We start from the raw sequence: 14,644 nt of genomic DNA, 5'->3' as shown, positions 1-14,644 counted from the left end.
TAAATGCTGCATTTTACGTCCAAGTGCTCGACAGGCTTCGAAAACGAGTCGCCCGCGTCCGGCCAGCGATCAAAAACATCTGGCGGCTGCATCACGACAATGCGCCGTCTCACACCGCGCTTGTCGTGTCGGACTTCTTGGCCAAGCACGGCGTGGCAACGCTGCCGCACCCGCCCTACAGCCCGGACTTCTTTCTGTTCCCGAAGATAAAGAGGAGTTTGAAAGGAACGCGATACGGGACTTTGGACGCCGTCAAAGAGGCCGTGACGACGTGTCTTCGAGAGGTTCCCGATGATGCCTTCGCGGGAGCGTTCCAGGAATGGGAACGCCGCTGGAACAAGTGTATCGACTCACAAGGGTCCTATTTTGAGGAATATTAGCTTAAGATATGTAAAAGTGTAATAAATTTTTTTTCCTGAGCTCAGTACAATTATTCTCCGGACGAACCCTGTATATATATATATATAATATTATTTTATTTATTTATTTAATAAATGCCTTCATGTGCTATGATGATTTTAGGCATTCCATCAGGTTCCTAATTCCTAAAATTTTTTATGTGAACGTGTCAGTACTGCGGTGGCCTGTGCTTCGGTGTATGATTACAAGTATGCTTACAATTACAGTCGCAGGGTAGAGTACATCTCAAGTAAAATATCTGGGCGTCATTCTGATCCTTATCAATTTAATTTCAGCTGAATAAAAATGCTTAATTGTATAAACAAATTTAATATTCCAAACGTGAACGCCTCACGCTTTTTGACATATTTTAAAATAACTGTCCTTTAAAGAATATCAGCTGCTAAAATTTGATTTCCATTTGCTGCCGCATTCCATTGCATTCTACCTAATATCGAAACACTAAGGGGTCCGTGCCGAAACAAAATATCGAAACTAAAGATACGATTTCAATGAAGTCCTTCAATAAACGGCAACGCTCTCTAAATCCTCTGAAACTTAAATGAGAATTTTGGATACCATAACGACCGGCTTTCCTTCCGGATGGTTTTCCAAAAAGCGCTCGACTAAAAAGCACGCAAAATCCTCACTCGACAAACGAAATCCTTGTCAAATTTGCAATTAGCACCCCTCAAAGGTAACTCCGAGGAAAATATTTTACGGCGCCGATTCGCAAAAAAAAGATGGCCTTCTCAATCAATCGTCATAGCACACGGCTGGACCTAGGTGATTTCGTGGAAAAAAAAACATTTTTTCCTGTTTCGAAGTGATTAGGCCTACAAATCAAATACACGCATGCTTCCGCGCAGTTCCCGCCGATTCCATCGCCCACCCTACTCCTCATGCCGCCGCCCTTCCTTCCCCCCTCCTCGGTGCAGATTTCACGCCCACATAGCTCCGTGCGAGCATATACTCACACGCTCGTATTTTCGGGCATCAAATCCTATTAGCCGACCAACAGTTCTTTTCTATTTGGCTCCATTCATTCGCGGAAATATCCCATGATTCCCAACTACCTCGTCGCGAGGCAAACGCGTCGACCTCGGTCGCCCGCTCCCTCTCTCTCGCCCCTCCCCGCCCAGCATAAAGGCCCCCTTTGACACACGGGCACGCTAAATAGGATGGATCCTGCCCCCTTTTTGGCCTTTGACAAACTGCGGGAGAGGATTTGGTGCCCTTCTCACCGCAACCCCTCCACCCCCAGTCTCCCACCCCCACTCTCTCAACCCCTGGAACCCAGGGGACGTTTCACGAGGGGGAGGGAGGGAGAGGGGTATACAGTAACCCTGCCAAATTTCGATAAAGCACCCTGGGTGGTTTGGCTGAGGAATCACAGGCGTACGCGTTTTGATACTCAAAACGCACATTTTCAATGATCTCATTGATGGAATGAGCCGAACTGAAATGCGCTGTGAATGTGCTCGAAAAGTGTGCATAAAGTGTGGAAAGTTCAATACATGGCGAGAGAAACAACGAGGGACGACGCGGAAACACTTGTTCTCCGTAATTTGATTCAACGTAATTTGGTAGTATTCCTGTGGTTTCTCATTTTATAAAGGCGCCACTTAATCAGGTAATTTCTAATGGCGTGGTATGATATTACTGGCACTACGGAAAAGCGGCGGCGGGTCCTTTGAGTTGTAGTCACATTTTCTCGGAATTAAATTGCGGGAAGTACAAGCACTCAAGAGAGCAATATAACATTTGGACGGCATCATTCGGAGCACAAAATATAATAGATAACACGTTAAAGGACTCACACACACAACACCCATACATATATATGTGTATATATATATATATATATATATATATATATATATATATATGTGTGTGTGTGTATATATATATATATATATATATATATATACATTCAAACACGAAATCCCGCCAAAGTCCGATACGGTATGAGCATTCTCTCACAGGGGGGGGGGCAGGTCCTTTCCCTGGGTCGCCTATGGCTTACCAGGAAGTTCTAGCACCCGAAGAAATACACTGTTCGGGTGAACCTCAGAATGCCCAGAAAACCTTACCTGGGGATCGAACCCTGGACCTTCGGTCAGCAGTCCACCGCTCAAACCCTGGACTACTACGTCCCTAATTTACGGGCTATATTCCAAATATTTTCCTGGTTAAGGATGACCTGTTTCTGTTAAAACCAACAACCTGTCATTCTCCCCACCAGCCTTATGCTGAATGCCGGCCATCTTTTAAAATTAAGGAAAAAGTAATATCATATCTAAACGCTAAACTTTGATCATTGGTATGGTGATCATCACTATTGGCGATGGTGGTGTTATTTGACATTGAAATAATCACATCACTCCGATATCTTCCCCACATTATTATCAATAGCTTCATCCTTGCCGTCCCATCGTGACCCACGGTACTGTTGGGCAAGTAGATCAAGGGCTTGCTGTTTTTGTTTCGCTTAATTCCTCTCTGGTTCGAGCAAACTTACGAGTAAAGCAAGGGCGGAGAGAGAGAGGCGGGGGAGGGAGATTGCTTTGGCCATAGGAAGGAGACGAGTAGGGACGTGGGTGAGAGGAGAGAAGGGATCTAAGAAAAGTAGCTTCTTACAAAATAGCTTCCCGCGTCCCCCATCTCCGGGACCCTCTCGCTCTTACATCTCCGGGAATGGGGGGTTGGAGGGGTGGGGCGAGGTGGAGGTGGGAGACGGGGAGTCAGCCCATGTCGAAGAAGCGATACACACAACTCGCAAAACCCCCTTCCCCCACCCTCTTTCCACTCGCCTCCTCCCCCCGGCGCCTACGAACCGACGCAAAAATGGTTCCGGAGCAGCCTCGCCCTCCTCCCTTCCCTCTTTAACCCAAGGACTCAAAGGCAAAGGCATCCACCCGCGATAACAACCCCCTCCTTCCCTCCACTTCGCCCCGCCTCCCGCAAACCTTCCTAACACACTTCGGGTCGTGGGATACTCGAATTGTAAGCCCCGAAGCCGAAGATCGAAACGGCGAAACTGGCTAGGGAAGGGTGCGTGCCACGAGGGGGGGGGGTTTCTCTAGGGATTCCACCGAACCAGGTGTGCGTATGTGGTGCGACATCGAATATTATGGAACATGCGATGTAAATACGCTTCTTATCGATCAACAATCAAATTGATTGATTTGCAGAAGTTGTTTTCCGATTCCACTCGCCCGGTCGAGAGCCTGCATTTTTCTCCAAGTAGGAACGGCAGTTCATGTCTTAAACAATTCTCTAGACGCATTAACTGCCTCTCGCGTTGCCTCCCTTGTTTACTCCCTCCGGTAGTTTTTCTATCTTGTTTTAGGTTTCCTTTGTAGTAGACTTCAGTAGTCTCGTATCTTTCGAAGTCTTCCTCCGACGCGGCACTTTTAATGCAACAAGCGTTTTCATAATGTACGAGGGCGATTCGAAAAGTAAGGTCTCCTATTTTTTTCCATGAAAAATCATATTTATTCTCAACTGTGTATACATGGTAGGAAAGGCGGAGTATTTACCTATTTTTCTACATAGTCGCAAGGATGCAAAAAGTGATTCATCGTCAAGACAACTTTGTAGAAAAATAGCTAAATGCTCAAACTTTTCAACGATGTTCGCAAAGTTGAGAATAAATTTGATTTTTCATGAAAAAAAAAATTGGGGACCTTACATTTCGAATCGCCCTCATATGTAACCATCATAAAACCGGGAGGATTAGAATTCATCTTGTGGAACGAGAGATTACTGGACATAATCGAGGGAAACGTGTTAGGGAGTAATTAGGAAGGTCGGCTACGGTGAACTATAAAAAGCCGTTGATGGAAGATGTTCAAGGAAATATGAGAAAACGAAGAGATTCTCAGGGATTGTAGGGATCGCAGAAGAATGATTTGGAGAACCGACCGATAGTGATAATAGCCTGCAACTGCGATGGCGTCCATTAGTGTCACGTGGGTGACATGCCGACACTTTTGAGACATGAAGTCTGTATAGCAATGCCACGTTTGAATCGAATCTATAAATTCTCGTCGAGATTGCCATCGACCGAGTCAGGTCCTGCATTTTGAACGACTGTGCTCAGATGTGTTCACATTCGTTCAACTCCTCAATTGCCCTACTTAACCTCATGGAGGACTGGACAACAAGTTGATACTTCGACTCCAGCGTCGAAGTGTCGACTAGAATACGAGACCTGACAGGATAGAATCCTTGATGAGGATTTGGCAATTTGATTTTGGAAAAAAATATTTGGCTGCGATGGTAATTGCATGCATCATAACTTTCAACATAGCGTCAACGCGAAGAAGATGAATGATACCTCCCGCGTATGCAATTCGGAAGCGAATATTGATTTACTACATTTACATCAATCAATTCAATTATCATCACCTATTAAAAAATTAGGGTACGGGGGTACCCTAACACAAACTATATACAAAGTAGCCCGTGAACTTCCATAATTCTGTCCTGTAAACTTCCGACTTAAGTTCTAAATACCTTTTTCTTCTGGCTAAATACGGCCAAAAAGCTTACACTTCCTTCCTCTAATATTCTCCTCTCTATCACGGTCTTCAAAATCGCTATATTCTCAGTTTCAACACCTACCACTTTTACTTCCTTCTGTGGATTTCACCCAGCAACTTCCTCTCTTCTCCCACTATGAAAAACATCTCTTCGTTAGACTTAATCTCCTTCCCACATCCTAACTCAATTTTTCTCGATGCTTACGTTCCAATAACCTCCTATCCGTGGTCAATACATTTATATCACATATCTAACCAAATTCGATGACACATGCTATCTCACATGGGTGGTTTATGACTCAAAGTCGCAACTTTATAGTACATGAAAATCGCAATCGAGGCATCGAGGTATCGCTCATCCCAGAGCCACCCACCCTCCTTCCTTCCGAGCGACTGCTTGTGTCTGTGCGATGGCGGGGGGTCGCACGGGGGAGCGAGGGTGCAGGGTGGGGGCAAAGAAGAGGCACGAAATGGCCAAGTTAATTTCCAAGGACGGTTGTTTGCCTCGGTAATCGCATAAGTGAGAGGAGCCAGTCAAGAGCGGCGGGAGGGTTGAGGGGGGGAGGGGGAGGAGCAGGGCGAGGGGGGGAGGTTGGGGGTGGATGCGGAGGTGGCATGGGTAGGGGCTGAGCCGCGGATGGTTTTGGAAGGGCCGTGGGAAAGGGAACAAGTGACGATCGAAGGGCGCAGTGGGGAGAGGGAGGGTTTTGAGGAGAGGAGGAGGAATCAGCCTCTCGTCTCGCCATCATCAAAGGAGGGGTGGGGAGGGATTGAGGGGGGGAAGACCTTCTGTGTGTGGGGACGATGGAGAGGGGGGCGAGGGGAGGATGGGTTGGGGGGGGGACGGGAAGGCGGCGGTCGAATGCGGACCGTGTCCGAATCAGCGAATTGGGTGCTGCGTCCGAAATACACGACGAGCTTCCGAGGAAGGAAATTAGGAAGGGGGTGAGGAAACTCCGCGGGGGCGAAATGCATATTTTGGCTCTTCCTTCGCGGTTGCTCTCGTCATACCCTACGTCCTGCACAGTGGCTAAAACGGAGATCTGAAATCGTCAAGGGATGAATTGGCACGTTTTTCAATGGAATTTGCGATAGAATTTATAAAATGCATATTTAGGCTTTTAATTTAAATTATGAATCAATACCTTAAGCTGAGGAATAATTGCAATAGAACCTTTTTGATGCACATTTGGGTTATTAATTTAAATTGTGAATGAATACCTTTAGCACATTTCTGATGAAGAGTGTGAGATTATGCTTAAATGTGCTGAAGAATCATGGTGACCAGTAAGGAATTAATGCTCAACAATATTTGTGTGGAGCTGGATAATCTTTGGAACTAGGCTAGAGAAGGAGAGAACAGAACAAAAGACTTTACATTCTAGAGAATGGAGCCGAAAGATAAGAGTAAAGGAATGGGACAAGTGGATCACTATAAGGAAAGGAAAAGGATCCGATAAAACTCGAAACACACTTGATTTTTTTTCTGCCATAAAATAGGAATAGAAGTTCACACGCTCCACTGGGAGAAAATATCTGGCTCAAATGAAAGGCGATGAAATGGAATGAGATGCAGAAATATTTAAGAAAAAATGTCCCGTCAATCTATCCCAGGGTAAAAGCTACTGAATGAAAATTACATCGTGAAAACAAACAAGACCCCATATAACCTTGTAAATATCACAATCTAGCAGTAATGATGGAGATACATTATTGAAGTGCTTCAACATGAAGACATTATGCTGAATCATGGAAAGTCGGACAGAGACAAAGAAATCAGTCTTGATATTCCAACTGGTGACAAATTCCGTAACATTGAAAATGATTCGTTCACTAATTCCTTCAGTGCGTCTCAAAGTGATCAAATTGCGAGGAGCAATTGTAAAATGGTATTTCGTATTGAGAAATTTATATTGTTTTTATCCGAATTTTATGAAAATAAAGGGTGAGAAATTAACGATAAAAACTAGGTCTGAATTCTGGCGAAATGGCGAAAAACAAAGACGCAGAGATAAGTAGGAATAAGGATTTTAGACATGAATGGAGCTCATTTCAATAGTCCCATCTCTCTTGCAATATCTTCAAAGCATTGAAATTAGCCTTGCACTTGCTCTAATCAAAATATTAACGTATAAGGGAATAGTGATTATTAATTTTGGTGGAAGATAATTACACGGGTAACTCAATAAATGCATATTCTTCTCACATTAGGTGCATCGAATACCAGTCAGTAACTGACGTTTGAAGAAGTGAATAATTTAAGATATTCTCGTTAGTAATCTAAATGTTATACTCGTATCGTATTTATAGCACTAAAATGATTTACTGAAGTCCGCCAGGCTCATATTGCCACGAACAACGGGCACGTTGGGAGTGTTTCAGAGTTCGACGGGTGCACAACTTTCTCCACTGGAGAAACGCAACCATATAAAACGAGAAAAAAGAATGAAACCTTTATGAATTAAAATTCCATTGACACGTGCTATGCAAAGTAATGTCGATGAAGGAAACCCAATGGGATAGATATAGGGGACTTCATGCGGTGTATGGAATAAGGGCATTGTTATCTGCGGCACTATCAAATCGCTCGCTACCTGTCCCCTCGATAGGACAAAGGGTCGTGGGGTTCGCGGGGGCGCGTGCGGGTCGTGAATGGGCCTCGCGGCAGCGGGAGGCTATGCCGCCGGCGACGCCGTCGGGGGAGTCGTTTGTTCCCTTCCTAAGATGCCACCCGCTTCGGTGCCATCTCGCGCCCGGTCGGGACCCCGCCATAAATCGCGCGACCTTATTTATTATCCGTGGGCGCGAATGTATCGGCGGGAGGGCAGGCAATCGAGGGGGAAGGAGTCCTTTGTTACGTCGCCCACCGTGTCCTCAGGGCCTCCCGCTGCCCCTCCCCCTTTGGAGAAGAGTCCACGATTCAAAACGTCAATGCTCTGATTCATGCTCCCTGGAAGAAATTAGGTTCGCCCCGCTGGAGACTCAGCTCCCCCCCCCCCCGGGTCCGTCTGTCGCCCCCCATAGAGGAAGCGTCGTCTCCGATGGCACTCGGTGAAGGGAGGGGAGCGAATTGAAACTCATTCGATATACGTTCGCTGAAATTACGTTTCGGGAATGAACGAATAATATGGGAATCTTCCGTGGAGGTGGAGGAGGGTGAGGTGAGGGTATCGGAATTGGGGATATTCGGAGTTTTGGGGAAGTGCGCTTCTGAAGGATTCCCTGCGCGATTCTCTCGAACGGTAGCCTGGAGGGTATTTTGTTCCAGCACATTGCCGTAGTACGCTTTGCATTTCTCCGGGGCCTCAGTACTTGATAAACAAATCAATACGCAAGCTCCCCCCCCCCGAGAACGGTGCCAACAAGGATACTTTCAATTGCGCAAAAGTCAAGTGATCATCCATTCCCTCTCCCAAATCACCTCAGCTGCCCTCCCGTAACGTTTGGCCTCAACGGAAAAATAAAGATTTTGATCAGCAATGAATCGACGATTTCGATCAACGAACGGAGTTAATAACTAGAGGTGGTTCAAAAAGTGTACGAAATTGATTTGAAACTTTGCAGACGTTTCCAGTGCAATTTTATTTAATTGCTTACCATATTCACTTCACCCAATTACGGTTAGGATTCAAAAAGAGAACCAGGGCGCGGTCACGACAACCGCGGCGACCGGGCGAAGGAAACTACGGGGTATAACTCACCGTCCTTGTTCATGGCCGCCTCAAAGCACTTCTTGAGTCGACAGGCACGGCACTGGTTCCGGTGAGTCTTGTCGATGGGGCAGCGGCCTTTGAGGTCACCGGCAGCCTTGCAGGTGTACACCCGACTGCGGTGGATGCTTCGCTTGAAGAAGCCAGAGCAACCTGGGGGCAGGAAGTGGTAAAACCCACGGTTCAAATGCATTAGATGACCGGCGATGATGAATTGTCCAAATAATTGTAATTAAACGGAGGGTTTGACTAAATGGGCAAGTCGCTGCAACGTAGAAATGCCAGAAATTTCATCCCAGAGTAGTTGTCACTAAAAAATTAATGCAATGCGCAAAATTCTAACAAAAATAGTTAGTTACCTGGGGGGTTCTTGGGGCGCCATTAATTGATTTTAGCGTCATTCTTAAATGCTTAATGAAATTAGAAATACGGGGATAAAGAAGAGAATAATAATCATATGATCCGAAAATGCAATCATTACATTACGTACAAAGAAACAGTAGTCCACTATCGGATCTCCAACTGAGATTAATAATATTAGAATGGAATAATGATTTCCTTAGGCAGTTTACTGAGATAAAAGACATACCATAACAAATTGTGGCAACCATTATCCATTTTCCATTTTTGTTGGTATGTCGTTAAAAGTTATCATTTGGGAATAATTGACAATGTTAATAACAATGTTAACAAGGTTACGTTATCATTTTAAAAACAATAATACGTGCAAAAATTATGGATCAAGGACGTTATGTCCCAATCTTTATAATTATAGTGTTATTACCATGAAGAACATCAAATAAACATCGAAAACACCCCCCCTTCCGGGTATACGTGTAAACCACGCCAATAAAACATAGTAATGTCTACCTACATATTACATTAACTATGACTTTGAATGATGACATTTTGGTATTTTTGGAGATATCGATTCCGTTCCGGTTGAATTAGGGCAATATAATGAAAAAGCTTTAAGGTTTTTAAATTGCGTGTTTCCTAAATTTACTGGGTTACTGTATTGCATCGAAAATCGATTACACTAACATTGACAAAGATACAATTATTTTGATTACCGTCGGAAACTGTTAGGTCGAATATCATTGCAGTTCAGTTGAAATAATTTATCCGATATTGTTCATGAAAACATTGTTCTAGCGCATTTTCTATGCATTGAGCGTTATAGTAAAATATAATAGAGTTTTTTATCATCATAACCCCTGTGCATCGATTGCTGCCTTCATTTAAGAGTCAATATATACAAGTATACATCTAATACATTCCTTTAATTCATAGTTTCTTATTTTTTTTACATGGAAATAATTTCTGTATATACACACACACACACACACATATATATATATATATGTGTGTGTGTGTGTGTGTGTGTGTGTGTATACAGAAATTATTTCCATGTAAAAAAAATAAGAAACTATGAATATATATATAAATATATATATATATATATATATATATATATATATATATATATATATATATATATATATATATATGTATGTGTGTGTGTGTGTGTGTATATATGTATATGTGTGTGTGTATATATATATATATATATATATATATATATATATATATATTTGTACGGCACAATAGAACACAAATGAAATAGTAACACTCACATAGTAAATTGTTTAGCTTTCGGCCTTCAGTCAGTAAGATTGACTCTAAGAAGGTCTCGGAGAAGGCCGAAAGCTTAAACAATTTACAATGTGAGTGTCCTTTTAAGTGCGTACTATTCACTAAAACTATGATTACGCTTATTTATCACCAAGTGAATACCTATAGGTTTCTCGTTTTAAATCTCACTATGAAGCGGTAACGGTTTCTGATAAATTCTAAGCCAAAAAGCAATCATATGCATTAAAAAACAGATGTACATGAGAACTCAATGTATTTAAATAATTGGGATGGCTTCTCTTACTGTGCGTTCCTGTATCCCTTGTGTCTGCTTCACTTCCAATGATTTGCAATAATAAGCAGGCAGGCAAATTCTATATCCCTTATAAATATGTAGCAAAATGATATTTTTTCCCAATCGCACACAAACATTTCCAGTGCCTGTGTTATGTTGCAATTAGCGTTACTCTGCACCGATAATTGAAAATCAGTTAATCAAGATCATTCGATACGGGCTTGGTTGTGTTTAAATCGCGACCGTACCAAAATAGTTACGGCGGGGGATGAAGGGGGCAAGTTCCCGAATCGAAATTGGATTTCATGTCCCCGGGAAGAGGTTTGCAGTACCATTTACAATAAAGGGACGGAATAGACACGGAATTTAATGGAATTAACTAACTGAAACCAAAGCGTTGAGCAATCACGATAACAACTCACTTGCACAAAGCGCTAGACTGAGAGGTTAGCCCGTTAAAATGCAATTAATTTCGTATTTTAATCGAGTAAATAGGACGAAATCATTCACAACCTGCGACTGATAATAAGTGGGGACGCATATATGCATCATTCTTGAGCAAATGTTGCAATTTTATATTTAAATTTCATATAAAAAAATGTTATTCTGGAAAACAAAGTCAATTTCCAACACTTTTTTCTTATATTCTTACGCGCTTGGAGACAGGTCAGCAGATAGTCCGGCATTACCTGACAAAGCACAAATTATGAAATAATACCTTAATCAGTGTACGATGTGAAATGGATAATAGCTTTTGTGGTGCTGAAGAGTTCAACAGCTATGCTAAAATATAATCTGAAGATATTTATTTTAGTCAATATATTCTATTTACTTGTATTTTTTGATAAAAAATATTTATTTTTGGGGAAAATTGAAAGACTAGATAATTTTGAGCTCGCCTTCATATCGCTTGCAAAATTTGCATTTTTTGGAGCGACAATGCTAAGATTCGATAATGTGCGAATGGTATCATTTTCACAGAGATAAAGTCGTGACTCCGTGCGATTAGTTTTTAGCGTGATAAGTCGGATAGGCTCAACGCTTTCGTATTGGTCAAGTCTCAAAAGTCATCAGAGGACATCGATTAACAACTAACGCCGCTAAGTTGCAGTTGGCAGTTGACGCAAAGTTGACTTTTCGCATAGACCACGTGAATAAGTGGTGAGGAAAAGGATGACTGATATAAGTGATAAAAAAACGACGAGATGGAATAGTTTTAGGCGTTTTTTGGTGGAATTCGAAAGTAATAAAGAAAAGATAGTCCACAATTTTCCACAAGATAGATAAATATCCAGTGGAAAATTATTTCTGTATTTTCTTCATAACAACGATGAGATAAAATGTACAATATTGAATTGCGATTGAAAGCAGTTCGTTTTCAATAGAATCACTATTTCTGAGAAAATTACTCCGAAAAAAACTTTATTCAAATCGGTGGAGAACTACTTAGTGTGGCCGCTCAAGGAGAATTATTGTATAATATTTATAACATTGCCAAATAATTGAACTTGACTGAAATTTCCCAAATGCTAAGTTTTATATGACCCATGTGAAAATTATCCTGCCATATATACTCGAGTATTATTGAATAGATTTAAAATTATCAATATAAATTAATAGTTAAAGGGAATTTAGTAAACGTTTTTTGTCATTCTCATTCATTTGTAATCGCGTCCATATTTTAGTAGATATATCGCTAAGACTTTTTGTCATACGCGAAATATTCAATGGAAATAGACACACATACGTCGTTATACCCCCACTACTTTGAACATTAAGTCCAAAACACTTTCGAGATTGGTATACTGTTCCACCCACTCTAATTTTTGCTCTTCTATTTTGACGTTGTTTTATTGTATTTGCTGGCATACATACATATTTAAAATAATATTTCTGACTATACATTGTCCATGATGAAAGTAATGCGTATGATTTTATTGTGCTGCGACTATCCATAGCAGCGCAACAAAACTGGTCGGGAAATGTGGTGGGGAGTCAGCACTTCAAAATCAGCTGGTCAGCAGGTTTCTACGAGCAGTCTGGGTAGTAAGACGTGCCTCTGCGTGAAGTGTGTTTTTCGACTTTGTAAGACGGCACGATGTAGCGCCCAGCCAAACGCCACATGCCCCCAGCCAGACGTCCTTCATTGTTACCAATTTCCTGGCCTGATGCTCCAGCCCTCTCACAGTCTCGACTTAGCTACGTGCGACTTTTTTGTTTCCTTGACTGAAGAGAGAGCTGAAAGGAAAACTTTGGGATACCGTGGAAAACATCCAAAAGCATGTTACAACGTTCCTGAGAGACATTCCCACCGAGAGGAGTTTCAAGAGTGCCTGCCAGGCGTGGTCCAGACACGTATCTGCAAGTGTACTTATTTATGCAGGGGGGGTGCATTTTGAAGAATTTTAATCATTTGTACAAGTACGATCAATAAATCTATTTCCTCCAGAGAATTCGCATTACTTATAAAATAGACACTGTATTGGTGATACCGTAACACCCACCGCCAGACGTTGTTGCGTGGTATTTTTTAGCTGGAGATGGATACACAATTTTAAAAATTCGATGTTGGTAGCAGCCATCATGAGCGTAACAATGACTCCAATCTCTAATCTTATGCTGGATGCATTCTGAAGGTTCGGCAAAGAATTGTAAGATCGTTTGGAAAAAGTCCTCCATGTACATGCAAGACGAAAAAGTGATATTTATCCGTCCGAATGAAGCATTCACTTGTTTATGACCATTTCAGAAAGAATTTTAAAGATATCCGTCATTCTGATTGGGTCCTAATAAACCACGTGACCATATCCTTTTGGACGAAAACAAAAAATGGATAAACAGCAGGAGTAGTCACTTACCGTCGCAGCTGTATATTCCGTAGTGCTTCCCGGAGCTCCTGTCGCCGCAAACTTTGCACGGGATGTCGAGGAGCCGATCACCTGGAACCATGAAAAAGAGGAAGGGAATCGTATGAGTCAAATGAAGTCACTTATAATGACGAAGGTCTCGGTGGAAAATATTAAATATCCACACTCGAGTAACTTCCGTTGAATTATTGCGGGTAAAGTGGGTCACTTTGTGGAAAATTTTAATGCTCACATCAAAACATTGAAACAATCACTCGTAATTATTATGCTTGGTTTAATAAAATTAATTTTTTCCGACGTATTTTGGTCATTCTCGATTATTTCAGTTCTTCCAGCTTGCACATTGAGTCAATAGAAAAAAAATACACATTTTGTGTCAATGCGGGAATTTAGAGACATTTACTTGTGAATTCCACGTTAGTGAGGGAGAAAAATGCAAAATGGAAAATCGTTTTTAAAGAATGCTACATGAATGATAACCTCCTTTGAGAAATCATCAGAGGGTTATCAAATGGGAAATTGCATGGAACACAATTATCCTGCTATATAACTGCCATCCCATGCGTTACTTCTTTATGTGCTATTTTTATACGCTGAGATCAATTGGTTGAAATATCTACCATATCCTAGTCTCTATGATATATTTTCTCCACCTTCATTTTTTGTTATTTAAGCAACGATATATATATATATATATATATATATATATATATATATATATATGTATATATATATCGTATATATATATACATATATATATATGTATACATATATATATGTATATATATATATATATCGTATATATATATACATATATATATATATATATATATATATATATATATATATATATATATATATGTATATATATATATCGTATATATATATATATATATATATATATATACATATATATATATATATATATATATAGACACACACACGTGTGTGCGTGTGTGGGTCGCTGTAGTCCAGGGGTAGAGCGTTGGACTACTGTCCGGAGGGCCCGGGTTCCATTCCGAGGCAAGGCTATAATATCTGGAGTTCAGCTTCACAGCTGAACTCCAGATATTTTGGGTGCCCGATCTTCCTGGGAAACCATAACCGGCACAGGGAAAGGTACTCGGTCTTGTCAGTTGGCTTCGTGACGCGGTGGGAGAAAGGCAGGACGTCGGTATTAAAAAACTGCTC

At 41.5% G+C, this 14,644-nt stretch overlaps 1 protein-coding gene across 1 annotated transcript in view; it reads right to left on the bottom strand.

Annotated features, from left to right (window-relative positions):
* The window catches only part of dsf (nuclear receptor dissatisfaction), a 70,924-nt gene extending 57,389 nt beyond the window's left edge, over positions 1-13,535 (bottom strand). Inside the window, exons 1-2 of the mRNA XM_071593160.1 lie at positions 13,445-13,535; positions 8,648-8,809 (exon numbers count right to left, since the gene is read on the bottom strand). Of these exons, the coding sequence (XP_071449261.1) occupies positions 8,648-8,809; positions 13,445-13,535 (253 nt within the window). The remainder of the gene's footprint in view (positions 1-8,647; positions 8,810-13,444) is intronic.
* Positions 13,536-14,644: the final 1,109 nt, after the last annotated feature.

Source organism: Hetaerina americana, unplaced genomic scaffold (genome assembly GCF_022747635.1).
Source record: "Hetaerina americana unplaced genomic scaffold, ioHetAmer1.1.p SCAF_52, whole genome shotgun sequence".
Lineage (NCBI taxonomy): Eukaryota > Metazoa > Arthropoda > Insecta > Odonata > Calopterygidae > Hetaerina > Hetaerina americana.
Note: the sequence above shows the minus strand (reverse complement) of the source record. Positions and strands in the feature narration are given on the sequence as shown.